Source organism: Molothrus ater, chromosome 1, assembly GCF_012460135.2.
Source record: "Molothrus ater isolate BHLD 08-10-18 breed brown headed cowbird chromosome 1, BPBGC_Mater_1.1, whole genome shotgun sequence".
Classification (NCBI taxonomy): Eukaryota; Metazoa; Chordata; class Aves; order Passeriformes; family Icteridae; genus Molothrus; species Molothrus ater.
The window spans coordinates 93,807,808-93,827,194 of record NC_050478.2 but is presented as its reverse complement, the minus strand read 5'-3'; the positions used below and the strand labels follow the sequence as shown (position 1 = coordinate 93,827,194).

General features: G+C 35.8%; 2 protein-coding genes across 12 annotated transcripts in view; one reads left to right on the top strand and one right to left on the bottom strand.

Annotated features, from left to right (window-relative positions):
* ZNF236 (zinc finger protein 236) overlaps positions 1 to 6,673 on the top strand; it is a 77,952-nt gene extending 71,279 nt beyond the window's left edge. For 5 of the 6 annotated variants that reach the window (XM_036397358.2, XM_036397330.2, XM_036397341.2 and 2 more), the window contains 3 exons: positions 1,313 to 1,442; positions 4,310 to 4,486; positions 4,921 to 6,673. In XM_036397358.2, coding sequence (XP_036253251.1) covers positions 1,313 to 1,442; positions 4,310 to 4,486; positions 4,921 to 5,048 — 435 coding nt within the window. In that variant the 3' untranslated portion in view covers positions 5,049 to 6,673. The other variant, XM_036397351.2, reaches the window with a different exon arrangement.
* Positions 6,674 to 8,381: 1,708 nt separating this feature from the next.
* The window catches only part of MBP (myelin basic protein), a 110,636-nt gene continuing 99,630 nt past the window's right edge, over positions 8,382 to 19,387 (bottom strand). For 3 of the 6 annotated variants that reach the window (XM_036397270.2, XM_054517468.1, XM_054517467.1), the window contains 6 exons: positions 17,374 to 17,400; positions 14,913 to 15,020; positions 14,404 to 14,439; positions 13,797 to 13,829; positions 12,709 to 12,831; positions 8,382 to 10,177 (listed from right to left, as the gene is read on the bottom strand). In XM_036397270.2, the coding sequence (XP_036253163.1) occupies positions 10,121 to 10,177; positions 12,709 to 12,831; positions 13,797 to 13,829; positions 14,404 to 14,439; positions 14,913 to 15,020; positions 17,374 to 17,400 (384 nt within the window). In that variant the 3' untranslated portion in view covers positions 8,382 to 10,120. The remainder of the gene's footprint in view (positions 10,178 to 12,708; positions 12,832 to 13,796; positions 13,830 to 14,403; positions 14,440 to 14,912; positions 15,021 to 17,373; positions 17,401 to 19,387) is intronic. The other 3 variants (XM_036397287.2, XM_036397284.2, XM_036397303.2) reach the window with 3 other exon arrangements.

Below are 19,387 nucleotides of genomic sequence, written 5' to 3'. Positions count from 1 at the left end.
TTTTGTTTGGGTTTTATGGTGAAAGAAAGAAGCAGCTGGTTTCAGATAATTTTTTTGAAGTAGGTTATAGTATGCTTCCACCATTTCAATGCTTGAGGGGGTTATGAACAAGATAAAACCTAAAGATTTTGTTTATTTCCACCTAAGCAGGGGTTTTAAGATACCTAATTTTTCTCAGAAGACCTTATATTATTTCCCTATAATACTCTATTATGATAAGTACTGTGATAATAATATTCATCCATGTAACTGTCTCGCTGATTTTCCAGTGTAAACAAACTCTGCAGACACAGTTTGCTTCAGTTCGTGGAGTGAGGAATAGGACTTCATAGACATCAAGAAGGCTTATTGTTTAGGTATAGTAAAGACTAATTAATAGTTTAGTCTGTAATCAAATAGACTAGAAAAGAATATCCACGCACATTTTAGAAAGTGGACAAGTATTTGCAGTACTGTTTCACAGACAGTTCTTGATTAGATTTTTTTAGTTATATATATTTTTATTTATTTTCTTTTGTAATTCGAATTTTAACTTGGTATTAATAAAAAAATGAAAAATGAAAAAATTAATAGATAACATAAATACTCTTCTAAGTTTGAAAAACATCTGGGCCTAGCATCAGTGTAATAAAAACACTGAAATTAGAACTGTTATTGATGCTTCTTCATGAAGATAAAACATCCTGCTATCTTACCATTAAGAACCTTAGTGATTTAAGTTTCTGGTGTTTTTTTTCAATTAAGAGTCCATTGTGAAGTGGTTCTGTTTGCATCTTGCCATCGTGCAGCTGTGTGTGTGTCTATGTTGTGATAGTTGCCTCTTTGAGGCCTGTGCAGTTTGACAGTGTTACCAATTCAGATGCTGAGGAATGCCCACGTATCAGACAAGGAGGGAGATGGATGCTATAGAGGAGAGGGGGGGAAAAATCCTATGTTAGTTTACAATGCACAGTTGTCAAAATACTTCTTTGTAGATGCACAGAGCATTTAAAGAACTCTGGTTTGGTTTTCTGTATTTTATTTTGCTTCAGATAATTAGTAAAGGGACTAATGTGTGCCAAAAAAAGAAAGACGTACAGTTACTTATGGAGTTTTTCAGAAGTGTGAAGACGGATGGTTAGAGAGAGTTGATACGCAAAAATAATCTCTAATTTAAAAGAAAAAAAAACAATGCACGCTTCCATTTTCTTCCAGCTTGTCTGCTGATGACTAAGATCTGCTTTTGTCTTCCAGGTGTGAATATATTTTTATGTTAAGTACTGAAATCTTTTTAAAGGGTCTGAAATTTATTTTTTTCCCTATGCTGGCTTAGGAACACATGCAAACCCATCAGGGTGGACCTTCACTGAGTTCCCAGAAGCCTAGAGTGTTTAAGTGTGATACTTGTGAAAAAGCTTTCGCTAAGCCAAGTCAGCTGGAGAGACACAGTCGCATCCACACAGGTGACACCATAAATTGTTTTTATCTTGAGAGGTTTTCTTAGCAATGTTTGGATGTTATGTTTGGAGCCCTTGCTTATGCTTTCAGCTAACTGCATTTAAATATCAACTTAAGCTTAAAAAACCAAGTAAATTTCTTTCTTCAAATGTATGGAAATTAAAAGGAGGAACAGCAAACTTGAAAACTCATGTGCTTCACTAAGCTGATCTGTATTTTGGGACTGGCAGTACTGCAGTGATAATGTGAGTGCATGAACTTGTGTCTAAAGGTTTGTCAGCCTTTGAAAGAGATTAATAAAATCGTATTTTAAAGTATTGTCTGAAGTGATTTAAAAACACTGGTTATGATCATCCTCAATCATATAGAAGAATGTGCAAATGAGGAGTGTGCTCAGTGATGTTAAACAAGAGATAGGTTTGACTGCTAATGTTGACTGCTGTATGCAGTGCTTCATTGTCACTGAGCTACATGCACATGTCATCTGTTTCTAATGCCAGTGCTTTTAATTTGTTGTGTTCTTTTCCACGTATTCCACTTGTATTATTTCCTTCAACAGTTAATCCATAAAAAGTCTATTCTGACTTCTCTTAGGGAGTACTCACTTTCTGTGATGTAAGTGAAATGCTTTTCAGGTTGCAGCTTCTGCCCTACTGTAAGTTGAAGGCTGTACATAGGATGATAGCCCAGCTGCCCTCCCTGTCACCTTCTGTGCCTGACAAACATTCTTCTTCAGAGCATGAGTTCTAAGTATAGCAGTCAGTTCTCTGAAACAAGTTCTTTCTTTTCCCTACCACTGCTACCAATAAATAGCTGTCATGGCTGCTAAATTTAAACAAGACAGGGGAAAGTTACCTGTGTTGCTGAAGCTGTAGAGGACCAATGAATTTGGCTGGTTGTGCTGTAGAATAAGAAGATTCCCTCAAAAGGGTAAAACTCTCTCTTAGAATGAGTCAACCAGAGTTTTCTCTTTCCCCAGCATCAAGCTGCTTTGTGGTTACTGCATTAGAAAGAACATTCTGGTTCTACTGTGGCTAGGAAAAGAGAAGCAGGAGTTAAAATCCAAAGAAATTAAAATACCCTCAGTAATTTGCTTTTTGCAAAACTGACTTAAATAACACAGACTCCTGAAAAAGTTATTGTCTCCTAGTTTAAGGGTTCCACAGAATATACAGGAAGCAGGAAAGATGACCAGTTGTCATTTTCCATGCTTAGTTTAATTTCACACTGCTGCCCCTCTGTAATAGGCACGGAGCAGTTCAGGGAGACTGAGAACAGAGCAGAGTCCCTTTATTGATCTGTTTCTCATAAATCTTCCCCATCATAGGATGAGTTCTTTCTGTTTTGGAATGAGTTGTAATTCACTCAGGAAATCCTTAAATCCTTAGATATTTTTGGGTTTCTTGTACTAGGAGGCTCATGTGCTAGACTGTAACAGACCTTGCTAAATTCATGTTTATTTTTGTGTTTCAACGATGTCAGGCAACAGTAGGTCAATCTATAGATTGTAATTCTTTCAAAAGGTAATGTTCTTTTGGAAATCACTTGAGACCAAAAGAGTGAAAATCCTGTTTACGTGCTGTACAGAAGTGTTTAGATGGATGCATTTACATAAACTATGCTAGGAAAGCTTAATCTAAACCTAAACTGACTTATTTCCATAGAGGTACTGTCCTTGTTTGTGAGAAAGTGTTTGTGATTTCTATCTTGACTAAACATTTATAACCATTTCTAATGGGTAATATCTACTGAATCAATGACCAGAAGGAAAACGCATTATTTCTCTGAATAGCTCTAGATATTTTGCTATTTAGGATTTATCAGTGAAGAGTGGTTTGCTGAAATGTTGAAATCAGAGGGAAGCACTTGCTTCCAGTTCTACCAAAAACTGTGTAGTAATCCATTACACCAAAAAGGCTGCTCACCTTCACTGAATTTAAAAAATGGAATCAAAAGAATTTCAGTAACCCTGGATTTCTCTTCAAACTAAAGAAAAAGTTGTTAACAAAAATAGAAGGAAAATATCTGTGCTTTGAAGGACCTTCTGAAGTTGGATTTGGCATGCAGGTGGGAACACTAACATAATGAAGGGAGAGACATATTTGTCCTGTAAGAAAGAATTTGGAAAAATGTTTTTACTCCTTCTTGTGCTTTATTGTGCTAACTAATAGCAAGGAGTATCTTAGAAAGTGCTTTTAGTAGTCCTTAATGACATACAGTGTGTTTACATCAGAGGTTATGGTGTTGAATGTTAGTGTTGAAGTAAAAGTCTGGTCTTGCAAAGTAGGTATTTTTAAATTTTAAAATATTTTTAAGTTAATATGTTCTTGTGTTTATAGCTAGAAATCAGTAGTATTCTAGCAGAATTGGAACAATAAGCCTCTTTTGGTGAGATATGGGAATCACTAGTTGGCATAGGAAGCCACAAGTTCCATGCAGAATTACCAGGACACTTTTTTTGTTAACATATTGGACTTTTCAGTTTCTTAAAGGCATCAGCTTTGTTAATTCTAGTACATTGCTTTATCTGCATTACTCTTCATGATGCAAAAAAGGTGATGGTTTCTTTGAGTATAGAAAAGTCAAATTGGTAAATAGATTTTTTTTTTGTACCTCTGTTAAATAACTTACCTAGGTTATAAATTGGATAGGAAGAATAAATCAGTGATTTAGTACTTATGTAACTATTCTGACATTTAATTTGAGATTTTTGCTGACAATGGGGAGCTATAGCCCTGTTTGGAGAAAGTCTCAAGGAAAATGATGATGTCTATTTCATTTCTAGATAATTTTGTTAATTTTTACAGAATTTCAAACTGTATTTTAATCTTAAAACGAAAAAATACAAAGTGTGTTTTTCTTTCTTATAAAGGGGAACGGCCATTTCAGTGTACACTGTGTGAAAAGGCATTTAACCAGAAGAGTGCTCTTAAAGTCCACATGAAAAGGCACACAGGAGAGAGACCTTATAAATGTGACTACTGTGCAATGGGATTTACACAGAAAAGCAATATGAAGCTGCATATGAAACGGGCTCATGGTTACACTGGTACGTAGCATGGTGGTAGTACTGCTGAGGGCAGGACTCCATGTACTTTGTTAGGAGAGCACAGAGCACTTCCCTTAAGCTATTGAGGAATCAAGCACCGATAGCTGAAGACCACAGTTGATGAGGTAATAGTTGCACATGCAACCCAAAAATTAGGTTGAAACAGCAATTCGTTGCTTTTTGTGGTTCCTCGTTTTTGATGTGGAGCTCTGTGTACAGAAATCAGAGTTGAAAAATTATTCCAGGAAAGCAGTATATTGTATTAGATTTTTTAAAAAAAATTTCCAAGACCATCTAATGAATTTACAGTATCTGAAGTAATTGTATAATACTGTTCCTATCATGGTTCCTTTATTCCCAAGTGCATTATTTGCCTTTTTCTTACACCATATGTAAAATCATACTCAATTGCCTTTTCTCTTGTACCTTGGTAGGTCCTGTACAAGAGCCTGCAAGTCACCAAGAACAAGAAGGGGAAGACATCAGTCGTGCTCTGAATTTAGAGGAAGTGGTACAAGAATCTTCAAATGAATGGCAAAGTATAGGCAATGTTTTTCGATAACACCTTGAAATTTGACAAGAAAAAATATTTCTGGGACTCGAACTTTACAGTAAAAGCTTCAAGCATTGAAGATACTAACAATAGAATAATATATTAGAGGGTTTTTTTAATTATTTACAAAAGATACCTAAAAGATGAATTCTTTTTTTTAAGCTTGTAGAAGAATATTGGGAAAACTTCATTTAATCTGTGCTAAGTTGTCTGTGAATCAATGAACTCAGGTAATAATGTATACAGTTTCGTCTTTGAATTCACAGCCAGTATATCTATTTAAAAATAAACTGGAACTTTATATCAGAATAGAATGATTCCCATTTTTAATGGAGATGAAGAATGACTTCACAGGAAAATCATGAAACTGTCAGTTAACTTTTTTTAAATGTGTTTTAAGAAATAATTGAGATTGGAAACAAAGTGTTGCAGTTGATGATGCATGCAGTATAAAACAGTGGAGTTTTGCCTTTTTTTTTTTTTACAAGGCACAGGAAAAGGCTGTATTTCTTTTGAAAGCTTTCTTTTTTAGTGCATTTGAGAATTTGTTGAAAAAAAATAAAATACTGCAAGCTCATGGCTTTTCTTGAGATAAACTCTTGAGAGGGAGCATGTTCATTTTCATTCCAACCACAGAGGCCGATAGATGTTAGTTTTTACAGTAAAAGTCTTGAGGTTTTTGACTTGGCAATAATTACTTCATAAGAATCCAAATGAAAAAGGGTTCCAGTAAAAACCTCTGTTGCTGTTTGCTGTACTGGGTCAGCAGGTACATATCTCGGTATCTGTGGAAAACAGCCATATAGTAAATCTGTGAGGTAAACAAATACCATTTTGTGGTAGCAGTGAGAAAATTAGGTGCACAATAAGTCACCTATACTATACAATGTTCCCCAGTGCTGTAAACAGTTATCATTTTGAATCTGTAAATTCCTTATTATTTTCTTTGTGGATTTTGGAAATATGTTACATTTATTTGTTGTTTAAGTCATTGTTTTAGCAAAACTACCTAGCTGACTGAGTATTGCTTTCAAAGGTGCCACTTGTTAAGTATGTACTTTTCATAGCAGAGGAACACTGGAGTAAAAGCATAGTTGTCTTTTAGACATTCCAAAGACAGAAGCTGTTTTCTTATTTTTGCCTTGTTCTTTTGAATTTTATTTATATGTTACATATATATAGATATATATATGTGTGCTTATATATGTGTATATATATATATATTTAAAGTCTACGAGCCTCTGTGTGGCCGATCAGTATATTTTGTAAATATTAATCCCAGTTGCAAGGAGTTCATCTGTTTGGTTGCCACAAGTACTTCTAGATCAGTGGTGGATATGTTGTACTATAATACAGACCTGGAATTGAATTTTCCTTCTAAAAGATAATTGTTCTCAGATCCAAAAAGCTCTTTTCTGTAAATATTGTTTATACTGTGTCTGTGATACAAACTAGTTATTTCAGATTGCTGAAGCAAGAAATCACTGTTGGTTTTGATAGGGCATCTCTTAATTCTTTTGTTAACTGTTCAGCATATGTATATAAGTAATATAGTTGGTGACATGAAAATAACACTTTTGTTATGTGGAATATTTAATTGAAAAACATGCTAAATAATATTACTTTTTTCCAAATTTTGTTTCGCGTATTTTTTAAGCATGTGATTCTGGATTCTAGGAGATTGGAAAAACTGTTTACAGAAGCACATGTTTGAATATTAGATGTGAAGAATAAAGTCCTTCCATCAGTGCCTTCCCTTCCAGGCAGCCTGTGAATGTTTCAGCTGTTAAAGAAAGACATTATATTTTACAGTTGTCGGGCCTCATGGCATAGCACGCTGTTTATCTGTAATAATAGAGCCAAATGTGCTGTATTGCATGTTCCATGTATGAAATTTTTTCCTTGTCATTTCAGGGAATACTGTATAAATGCACAGAGGGCTTGGAACTAGGTGATCTTTAAGGTCCCTTGCAACCCAGACCATTTAATGAGTTTGTGATACTTGGTACACGGAACCTAAAAGCTGATCTCATGGGTAAAAAGATGGCATTTTTAAAGGGTCACTTCTCAAAGTGTTATTATGCCTTGGTTAGAGGCAGTGAGTCTGTTCAGCCAGCCTTGGAAGTGTTAACAGTATGAGTTATGGAGTCAGCTGACATTTTTCCTGAATTCAGTTTGCTGCTCTTCCAGCACTTGGAAATCCTGTCAGCTACAGTAATAGACTTTTAAAAAATTTCTTTTTAACTCTGTATATGATTTGCTTCCCTGCATCCTCTTCACCTGTGAACTTCAAGTGTCTTAACAGAGGTTTTTATAGCCTTGGTAGGATTGAGTTGGAGGTTTTCAGAGCAGTGTATGTGTTGATGTTCAGAGCAAATACACTGTAACCAGTATGTTGATATTTTCAAAAGCTGTGTTAAAGCAGATGCATTATGTAAGGAAGCAGAAGAACTCTTGTTCTGAGGAGTGCTTGATGTGTCACATTGCACAATGGGTAAGTGGACAGCCCTTGTTCTTTCTGGTTTGATGCAGTAGTAGGTTTGTGCTAGCCTTGGGGTTTTTGGCTCGTGTCTGCTCACAATTTATTTTGGTTTATGTCCATTCCTTCGGAACATTAAATTACACACTCGTGGTATTGGCTGTGCATTCTTGTTTCAGGAAAAATCTTTTGCTTACAAATCAAATGGCCCTTTAAACTGCTGGTTTTCATCAAAACTACTAGTGTTTAACAAATAAATTTCAGGCTAAGTTTTAATCTCTTTTCATATTGGTAAAGCAATGCTTTCAAGTACTGTACCTATTCCTCTAGAAGAAGTAAATCCAAAAAGCCACTTCAACCCTCTGGCAAAGATGACTGAGGGGAAAGAAGAGTGATGAAGGCAAGGAAGAGGTTTTGGTTAAATTCTGTTACTCTACTGTGTAGTGTATTGAAAGATGTATTTCTCTGGGCCTTTTACCTTAAATAATCTTTCACATTTTTGAGGGCTGTTTGTGCCACAATTGTTCATGAAGGGGACTGTTTTATATTTCCTGTTCATAGACATTTTATGCCTTGCAATATCCCTCTGGCCTGTTGCTGTCACTCCTTAAGACACTGGCATTCCATAATTCTTGTGTCCTGTTGTCAACCTTCTGGGCCATGCAATGTCACTAGAAGCCTGTGTGCAGGGTCCCAAGGTGTCATTGTGTTATTTTCTAGTATCTGAACATTATTCATAAACTCTGGGGGATGGTGGGGGGCAATAAATCAAACAGACCTAAATATATAAATATATATATAAGTATGTATAAATATATATATATACATCCTTTTCCTTTGTAAAAAAACAAAACTGGCCCAAGTTTCATTTCAAGTTGATTACTTTATTTCAATAGTGACTATTTTTAAAAGCTGTGTTCCTCTAAGAACAATACGTGTTCAAATTAAATCAACTATTACGTTGCAGAGTATACATCTGAATGAAGCTACAATAGAAAAATACACATAGCAACCAACAAAGGTAATAGATGTAATAGTGTGTGTATGCATAATAATTTTGGCAGTTTTGTTTTCTTTAGTCTCTATGTATTTTCTATCATCTCATCTTCCATTGCTTCATATTAATGGACACTGATTTAAAGCTACAATAGATCTAGATGTGAAATGTAAATAACATATATTTATAGGTAACTTTTACTGGGTACTTACTAGGAATGCTGTTTCAACCTAGAAAGCACTAACTGTAATCTACAGTGCATAGGCTAAAACTAAAAAAATAAAATAATTAATCAGACACTTAGATGACAAGTTGAAGAAATTGTAAGTTTAAGTAATAAAACAGTGCAATTCAGAAGAGCCTTTTATTTCCCTAGGTGTGGTTGGAAATACCATCTCCACACATTCATTTTAGTAATTTGTGAACAATTCATATCTAAATCTAACTGAACTATAATCTATTTCTAGGAGGCAACTACAATACAACAGTTAAATGTTCACAGTAGTTTACTATGAGTTTGCTTTGGTGCACTGCCCTTAAAAGGCATCCAAGTGTTACTCAGGCAAAAGATGAGCCTATCAAATACAACACTGCTGCAATACCAAGAGAAAGATTTGAAATTCTAATGTGAGATGTGCAGGACTATCTGAGATACCAGTACTGAAGGGCTTTCTTTCAGAAATTAGACTTTTTTTGTTTATATGCTTATTTACTTATTGTACTGCAAAGTTAATGCTATTGCAGCAGAATTTATGTGAAGCACCAGTGACGTCCAGTGGTCACGTGTGCAGTCTTAGATGTTTCTCTGGGAATATCCCTTGTTTTGTAACATTAGTCTAACTCAAATTTGAAATCCTCTTTCTCTCCCTCATCTACTCTTTATTCTCATGGTTTGGATGCAATGAGCAAATCATTGTATGGAAAGAATTTCCTTATTGCTATTGCTCCACGTCATATTGATTCTTCAACATCTGCCCCCTCCCACACTTCACATACCTTGAACTCCCAATGTTTGATAAACCTTTCCATGACTGCCTAATCCTGTTATGAAAATAAATTATTCTGTGAGTGAGAGAAGGAAGATTAAAACAAAACAAAAGAAAAAAAAAAACTAAAAAGAAAATTTGGATAAACAGTCCTTACAACTTCTGCACATGTTGGATTTTTTTTTTAACAGCAGTGTCTGAAAAATTCATTAACAGCAGTGCTCAGTATCCAAGACATTATAGCTCTTTATTTGTAATTCTGATGTTCACTAAAACGAAACCAGAAGTGTTGAGCTTAAATTAGGTGCTTGGGAGAAATAAAGGAGTCCAGCATACAGTTAGGGCATCTTGAAGAAGAAGAAGGGGTAAAGTCAGAGATCTTGTTACTTCACATAAAATAAGGAAAACATCTAGCAAAGCTACTTTTTGTGTTCCTTTCATTCAACTGTTGCTCAGGGATTGCCAATAGAAATTTGTATCATCTACTGCATGGCATTACTACTAATTGGCATTAAGTAATGGATTGCATCTATCTAGGTAATTGTGGCAGCTGTTACTAATTTTAAGGCAGTTATATTATGAAGCAGAGTACACGATCCTTGGATGGCATCTTGGAGCTTCAGCGCCTAGCAATGGGGGAACCAGACCGCGATCCAGGTCGGGACCCAGAGCCTCCCTGTGGAGGGAAGAACAGAGTTGCATCAATTAGAAATTAATATGTATTTGGGGCTGTGCATTGAAGAACATCAATCTGTTGTAAGTATGACAAAATTTAAAATACTATCTAATGAAAATAGCTTCCAATTGCCTCTAGTATATCCCTAAATATTACTGGGATTTTTCACTTCAAAAATAGGATTTATTTTCATTGATTTTCACCTAGGATTAACTTACTGTCATTAAATCTTCCACAGAAGACTAGACAGTCTCTCATTAACAACTTTTAAGTGCATGTTCTTATTCAGGCCTTCCTAATGAAAACAATTTATTTCGTTGGACAGCATGGAAAATAGCATTTTATTTAATTTCATTTTATGAACCCTGTACTATGTGTATACTTTAAAACAAGTAACAAAACAAAATCTCCAAAACTTGCATACAGGATGTAATAGTTTCACATCCAAAAGAACTGAAATTTAATAATTTCATTTTGCAGCAAATTCTCAGTGTTACATCAACAGGAGGTTTATATGGAAAGCTCAGATGCAGATACAGGAGAAAGCTAAGAAAAGATAAAAGGGCTGAAACCTGCCCTATTCTTAGAAATAATAAGAAAGTGTCAAGCTGTGAGGAAAAAAACTGTGACAATTCATAAATCTGCACGTGAGAAAAGAAGCATTTTTATAGCAAAGATGATTCAAGCTGAAATTCCAACACTTAATTTTTTGGAATTTGAGATTAAGCTAACTTGGTATCTTGTTCCTTAGCTTTAGCAACTCTTCTACAGGCAAATCTTGAAAAATGCACTTAAAATCACAAATGGGAGATAGCGTGGTAATTTTTACTGTAATCAGATGATGACTAAACTGTTTACTTGAAAAAAAAATGTGTGTACTTTGGGACTTAATTTTCTTCATTTATGTTCTTATCTTTCAGCACTGCCTCCTTAGTTTTACAGAACTGTTACAGGAAAATTCAGTTTAATTCATTAGGTAATTGGGTTTTTTTCTTTCAAAGATACCTTAAAGACTGGATAACTTTTTTATATTACAAGACTATTGAACTATATAAAGAAACAGTAATTAATGCCTCCTGCTGTAAACAATTGGTCTAAATCAAATAAGCATGAATAAAACTCTTATCAAAGTTGCAGAAATTATAATGGCTGGATAAACGTTATCTAAAAAGTAAAACTGGTGTATGTATCTCTGATATATATATAAAAAAAAAATATATATATATATATAAAAGCTAACATAGCTGTGATGAATATGCAAAAAAGAGAATGTTAAATTTCATGAGAGATCATTAATGCGTATTTTCAGATGTTGAAATTATGAAGTTTTACAAATAATGAGAGTGTATAGCCATGGAATAGTTGATGTACCTGAACCCCACAAAACTACCAAGTGCACAACATGAAAATAAGACTTAAAATGCTTTTGGTTGATTTTTACCTGGGGCTCTGAAGAGATCATTCCTTTTCTTAAATTGCAACATAACAATTCCTACTACTTCCTTGAAGTTTTTGTGCTGTCACTTGGTGTTGCATATATTTGGAAAACAACTGTACAATGGGAGATAGAAAACCTAAACTGTTCTAGAGACAAAAATGTGGGTTTTGCTGCAAATGAAGGCATTGTTATATCTCCTCTTGAGGAGAGGAATAATAAGAGTCTGAAATGATTGACTCTGCTAAGGATCTCAGACCTTCTGACTTGAAGCTAAGATGACTGCTGAGGGCATCTTCATGTGCTAATACTGTACTGGGTGATTTGTTATGAGTGAATTCCCTGCCATCATTGCCTTAGAGGGAAAATACAGTCTCTGTTAAGTATCTGCCAGTGGATATAGTCTGCTTTTCATGTGTCTGTTTCCTGACATAGAATAGAAAAAATCCTCACAACTGACCTTTTTTTCCTGTTCTGTTTTCATTTATTGCCTGTGTTGTTGTGGCTGTGCTGTGCTTTGAAATGGGGAATTGAACCAGACTAAAGCTAATCTGACCAAATGTTTGTTTCTAATATGACAGTTTGTAATTTGTCCCGCTCTGTGGTTTCATAACTTTCGATACTGACATATTGTAAGAGTTTTCCCACCTGAGATAGGAACAAGCGGGGACTGCTGGAATTGTTACTGCATCCAAATATGTGTCCAACACTGCCCTGTACTACCCTTCTGCAGTTTATCAGTTCTCTTCCATTTTCACTATCCCAGATAATTCAGCAGCAACAAGCTGTGTCATCTCATTTGTCTTCTTTATTTCAGATCATTTTTGCATTCAGTGACAACACTGGTCTGGTGCTGGGACATTGTGGACTTACCTTCTTTCCTGATGACCACTAACTGTGTATTTTTACCTTTGTTTCCTATCATGTAAGTAGTCACTAAGCCACAAAATAGCCTTCTGGTTTATCCATGCAAGTCTAATTCCATCAGAAGCTTTAAGGAAATATACTTGTTTCAAACATGGCAGGTTCTGGAGAGGTTTGGCTTCTCTTTTTCCCAGTTCAATTTTTTTGTACTTAAAGTTCAATTGTACTTTACCAGTTTAAAGATTCTGGAAAGAGTGCCCTGGCCCTCATGATAGGATCCCTTGTGTCCCTTATGAGCAGATTTATGCTCATAGAATTTTCCGCTTCCATATCCTGGCTTGTGTGTTTCACCACCCTGCAAAGAAAGATTTTAATTTATGTTGCAAATTGTCACATTCCAATTATCATATGCATGTTGTAGTCTTTATATATGATCACTGAAATGCAATACTCAAATGAGGAGTTTGGAGGTTGTTGCAATAAAACAATCTTATGTAATCAACAAGGATGAAGGAAAATGTTAGGAAATTATTTTAATAGATTCAAATCTGGGAAGCATCAATCTGTAAAAAATGAATTTATATTCAAAAATTAAATACTCAGAAGGTTAACCTGTGTGAAAAAACTTAAAATGTTTTAATTTCATGAGTTCTAAGATGTCAAACACATCAGCTAATATGTGGTGTTCTGATAGTGAAAGAAATGCTTAATGGCTTGAAGGCTTTGATATTTTGTCTTAAAATGCCAGTAATTTACATGCCATCTCATATAAAATCAAACCTGTGATAGAAAAGTAGAATTTAATTAGTTGTGAGAGAACTGTGGGAAGAGCTTGTCTAGGAATTGCTTCAGCAGATCACTTCTGACAGGAAAGGTGGAACAAAATACTGAGGTTAGTGGCAGCATTAGTTTTGCAGACTGTGTAAAAGCAGTTGCAAAAGTGGAATAAGCACCTATCTTGTCCCAGCCTTCCCTCCCATTTTTGTCCATCCCAGGAGATGAAAAATGCACCCGATGGGTCTTCCAGGAACCTTTAAAGGAAGAGAGCTTTGCCATGCAGTGGATTTTGCTCCCTTTGTGCTGAAGCAAAAGAAATTATTGCTGCAGGGGCTGTCAAATTGCAGGATAAGAGCAAGCAACACAATTGTCATCTTAAAGTGCTGTGGAAGGAGGAAGGAAAGTAGAACAGGAAAAGCAAAATAGCAAACTTGAGACAAAACAAAATTATCACATTGCTGCAGCAGCTTGAGGCAATGGAGTAAGAGATGCTTTGGCCTGGTAAATAAAAGGGCTGTTACCGAAAGCACGTTTGTCACCTACCCAGCTAAATCTGGTGAGGGATAATCCTCTTCCCTGTACATGCAAGAAATAGAAACAATGACATGGTGATCACTATGGAACACAGCACCTGGGTCTGCCATACACAGAAGATGAAAAGGTAGCCGAGATTATGAAATAATGGCCAGATAATGAGGCAGGCAGGAATTGAGAACAACAGTCTGTACAGTCATTTCATGAAGCAAAAAAAGGCAAAATTGTTAATTGTGATTACTAGAACTGATTTTACTAGCCATGGTTTGTCAGTATTACCTCTTCAAAAGCCAGCTGAGTTCTGTAAATGGAAGGACAGCACCTGGCTGGTGAGGCTTGTTTGAAAGCATTACCTATTGTTAGTTCATTACCTAAAGCAATCACACCATAATTTGAATATAAAAATCCCTGCAAGTGGCTTCAATTAGTCATGCACGAAGTCAGGAAATCCATGAGGAAGAGAACCATGACTTCTGTGTCTTAGGCTCTTGCTTTAAATTGTTCCCAGGGATACCTGTAGACTTTTACTTAGTGCCATTGGGGACAGTGAATCAGGCTTGCAGTTGAATTAGTGGGAATTAGCCCATAAATGCCTTGAGTCCCTGAAACTGCTTACCTTTGCTTGCATTGGGGGTGGTGTACGGGGTGAGACCTAAAAACCAACACAAGACAGTTGTCAAACGAAGGCAAAAATAAATGCCAGAAATCATCAGGCCTCTTGCACATTGCCTATGAGCTAAAATGGTAATTGCATTAAGAAGCTCTCTGCTGTCTTAGGCTTTCATGGAATTCGCTGGATTGATGTCCATCTTGAAGCAGTAATAATTCCTTAATACTGCCAGTGTTAAAGACACAAGGACAAAACCTGTCTATGGTGAAGCTGAATAACTGACATGGTTAGCATTTGGCTATACTAATGGAGGTTCACATGCTTTTTTGGTAGCATTTTAGTATTGTTTGTCTTCTAGATAAAAAATCTTTTTGTATTTGAATTGCATAATGAGCTCAAAGGGCACAGTACAATTTGAGGCTTGAAATAAAGGGTAATGACTGGGGAGTGTTTGTTTACTCATGTATTCTAAAGAAAGTATTTCGTTTTGGTGCATAAGAGGAGGGGAGACTTACAATGTTCTTGAAGAAGTGGACTACAGGGTTGTCATCAACTGGCCGGCCATGCTGAGATCTTGGGGGGATGGACCCGACGTGGTGGCTGACCCTGGCTGCATGTATGTCCTGAAAAGCAGAACAGGCACGTGGCCCAGTGAGCTGGGAAGGACAGCTTATCAGCCATGGCATGAAGAATCATTTTCAGGAGAGAACAGAGGAGGAATATGCCTTGGGAATCTACAGAGATTGCCCCTTACAGTTGTCAGTGCTGTGAAATGGCAAATGCACAGCACATATAGGCACATATGTTGTGCATGTATATGGATGCACATGTTCTTGATGTTACAGCCCAGTGTGGAAATAAGCTTATTGCAAAGTTCAGGTAATGGAAACCTTGTAATTTTCCTTAAATAGGAAATTTTTCTTAAGTAGGATCATAGACTGTGATTTTAGAAAAGAAACCAAAATGGAAAAAGACCTTTAAATTATGTTGGATCATTCTGCATGGGAAAGCAGGAATAGATCATGTACCATTTTTAGTTCCCAAAGACTTTGTAACACTCATGAGCTGCAAGAGCAATGTTATTTTCAGAATGAGGGAACCAAGTGAGGCTGAAATTTCTTTCAGTAGGGCTTTCTATTTTCAGAAGGGCTTCCTGAGCAGTAGTCCAAATGAAGTCAGATACTGATTTCTGTTGGAAAAAAACCTAACCAGTGCAGAGAAGTTTGGCTGATTTTTATCAGGGTTGTTTTTTTTTTTTTTCCATACTGATGATATGTGGGTACTTCATTGTTTTAAAAGCAGGAAAATCTGAATTTTGGATCTGTGAGATCTCCATAGTGTCAGGTTGTCAGTCCTGCTTATAAATCTGCAGCAGTTTCTACTTGGTCACTAGTTCCAGTGTTGCCAAGATAGCCTCTGCTGCCGTGGTTAGGAAGAGAGAGTCAGTTACTTCAGTCATGGTTTTGTCTTCTTAATCTACATTCAAATCACCCTTTGAAAGCTGCTGACTGCCTTGTCTTTAGGATAAATATCATGGTGCTGCAGATCTGGTGGGCTATGAATGAATTGCCACAGAAATGGAGAGAAATTGGGATAATAAGGTTTTAGAATCTAAACAGGGTTGAGTTTCTTGATTTTGGTGTTCTGACCAGTTATTGGGTGCTAATAACTTGGCTTATTGTGGGTTATTGTGCTACAAGTACAAAGTTTCTTCTGCCTGCAGTGCCAAATGTCATCACAGGCTTCGATTGTCTCCTGTCTTAATGTGTATGAAGCAGTAGCAAATCTGAAGTAATTTTCAATGACTGTTCTGAGTGAGTTTTTTGGTGTTTAAAATAAAGTGCTTTCCATTCATATTGACATCAGCAAACTTCATCTGTCTTCAGAACTTTTGATATTATTATTTATTTGTGACAGGTAATTTACACATTTCTGCTCAATTCATTGTTGAAATTACTCTTTCACCTCTAGTTTTCTCTTTCAATTTTTGAACTCCTAGGGACAAAAAACAAAATCCAATTGTATTTTTCAGAGACTGCTTTTGTTTATGTAATATCTGTAGGTGTTAAAAGATAAAATCTGATGGATTTGAAATTAAAAGAGAAATCTGATTTATACTGCTATGATGGGCTACTGAGATGGTGTGATATAAGTGGACCTTTTTGAATGAACTCAACGTACCATGTGTTTCATTAATGCATTCAGATCATCACTATTTTCCTTTAAATATGTTTAAAGTGCTTGGTTTTAAATAATATTCATGTTAAAAAACTTACAGGAATAGAGAAGAGCAACTGTGTTTTAGGAAGGGATATAATTTGCTTCTTATTTTTTTGTGTTACTTGTGTCTTTTGCCCAGGGGCTGCAGTGAATTCTTCCCTCACCTCTTGCAATGTTGTTAAGAATTTCAGTCTTGAGAGCATTGCCAATAAAAGGCATCCTTGGCTTCCATATCGATGTATTTTGAAATGTACTTGCCAAGTATGAGCGTGAATTCAGAGCCCTTGGATATTGGTGGTGAAGTTTAAAATGGAGGAGCCTCTGTTTGTGCACTTAAAGGAAGTTTAAACATACCATAATTCTTCAGTAACTGAACAGAAGAACACTCAGCTTTTCCTGTTCCCAGTTAACATAAATTAAATGTTAGACCTCAGTCAAGGATCTCAACTAAGTCAACTCTGCTGCACCTTCAAAAAAGCCAAAAGGAACCCTAAAGATGAATGATCTTAGTAAGAAAGATTTACCAGTACTAGAAATTTAAACAGTAACTGGGAGATCTGATGACAAAAACATAGTTTTCAACTTCATTGTGAAATCAATAGTTTTAAGGATTAATAATCTAAATAAGAATTCTTTAAAATATACATAAAATACCCGCAGTTATCCTGTAAGGGGAGTGATTTTTTTTTTAGAAACATTTTGTGGTTTTTTCTGGTGATGCACAGGAAAATAGCATTGTTTTACTGTGTCACCTACCTTGGTAGTATGGTGGTATGTTGGCCACTAAGACAAGAAAAAAAAGAGAGTAACTGTGAATGCAATGCAAAGAAAACATGCAGGTATTTTAAGTTTCAACATTAGCTATACATTGGAATTGCATTCCCTCTGTTAGCCATGTACTTTCACATCAGGCTAATTACATTTACTGGCACAACCTCTATTAGTACCTTGTAAAAGCAGTTAATTAAAAATTATTTAAAATTAATTTGTTAATAAATTAAAAATTATTAATTAAAAATTAATAAATTAAAAATTAATAAATAATTGTTAGTTAGTTAACATTAATTAACTAATAATACAGGCTCCATTTGGGGTTTTGTGCAAGGTTATTACATTTCCAGTTGACCTGAAGATACCAAAGTGTGTGTTTGTGTGTGGGTGTGTATGTATTTATGTGTGTATATATATATATGCATGCTTTTCAGTGTTGTGCAATAACTGGCTCTGGGTATAAAATGGATACAGTTAAGCAGTTACAGGCTTTTTTTTTCAGTCATGAAATCCCATGAAATCCATCCCTGACTTTGCTTGCTAGCAACAGGATATGTCAGATCTTGCAACTCAGATGCATTAGGGGGGACTTTTAAATGCATATTATAATCTCTCATCCTCCACAAGAGGATTGCTTACAGCTGAAGATTCCATATGCATGTAAATAGCTCTTAACTCCTCATCAGTCTGTGATATGCATTTGTGCCAATAACAGTATGAAGTTACTTTTGGAGCACTTGAATTTACAGCTTTTTATAGTTCCTTTTGGTATCACTATTGTGTGCTTTTATTGCCTACTTTAGAATGTGAGATCAAAATCTAAAGTACGTCCCATGTTGTTCCTCTGCTGGCAAAATCTACACATATAAAATATGGAAATAGCTGATTTAAAATGCAGTCAAACCAGTTAAAGATGGAAAACAAAGGGCTTTTTCATGGGTTCAATGGGTTTCATGGTTTCCAACAGATTTCATCACAAGATACCTAACAAGTTGCTGTGCATGAATTTAAAAGATATCATACAAAATCCACACATTTCAAATTCACATAGACATGAAAATTGCATTTAGATTGTCTTAGAAAACCAAACTGTTCCAAAAGCTGTAGGTTGTCCATAATGCTTACCACCCCCACTAAGACATTTGGAACTGTACTGGTAGGCTAAAATTATCCTTTAAGCATTATGTGATGAACACTGTGCTGTTCTGTGGGAAGAAAAAGCTGAAAGTTCAACAGGGAATTTGTGAGCCACTCAGCTGATTTTGTGTTAGTCCTTGAAACAGACTCTGAAACCCAAACCCCAATGAAATTCCTATCCAGGTTCAAATGTAGGTAGTCAGTATGGTTTCTAAATATGTATGCCAAACAGGAATTGAGATGCATCCTTTCAATAAATAGATATACTTTTTCTTTCTTATTTTAATAATATGGAAATCTGTGATATAGTTTAATGAGAAATCTGGCAGGCACTTGAACACAGAAATTGCTTCATCTTGGGATTTGGAGGGGCTTTGTCCATGGGGCTTTGTGTTCCTGGGCATGGCTGACACTTCATCAGAACCTTCCAGTGCTGCTTCCCTGGCTCTCACCAGGCAGCAACGGAATACACAGCCCATGTGGGATGTATTTTTCCATGCTTATTCCAGGAGGAATGTAACTTCTGTGAGCATGCACTGCTAAATCAGAGCTGTGGTGTTGGTTCCAGCTTTGTTCACGTACAACCCAGGCAGCAGTTTGCTCTTGGTGGCAGTGTTTGTCCCAGGCTGTTCATGACTTGCTGATCTTTGACCAAAAGCAATGGGAACGCTGATGTCTTCCCCACTGGCTGATCTGGTGATGACATTATAGTTAATTACCAAATTCAGCAGGCTTTTTAAATCACTTTAGGAAGGATAAGCCATACATCCTTGTAATGGAACTGTTAATTTTTACTAATGTGAAAGTTAAGACAGAAATTAAATTACTTGCTCAAAGATATAGAGGAGAATTGGCAGGAAGA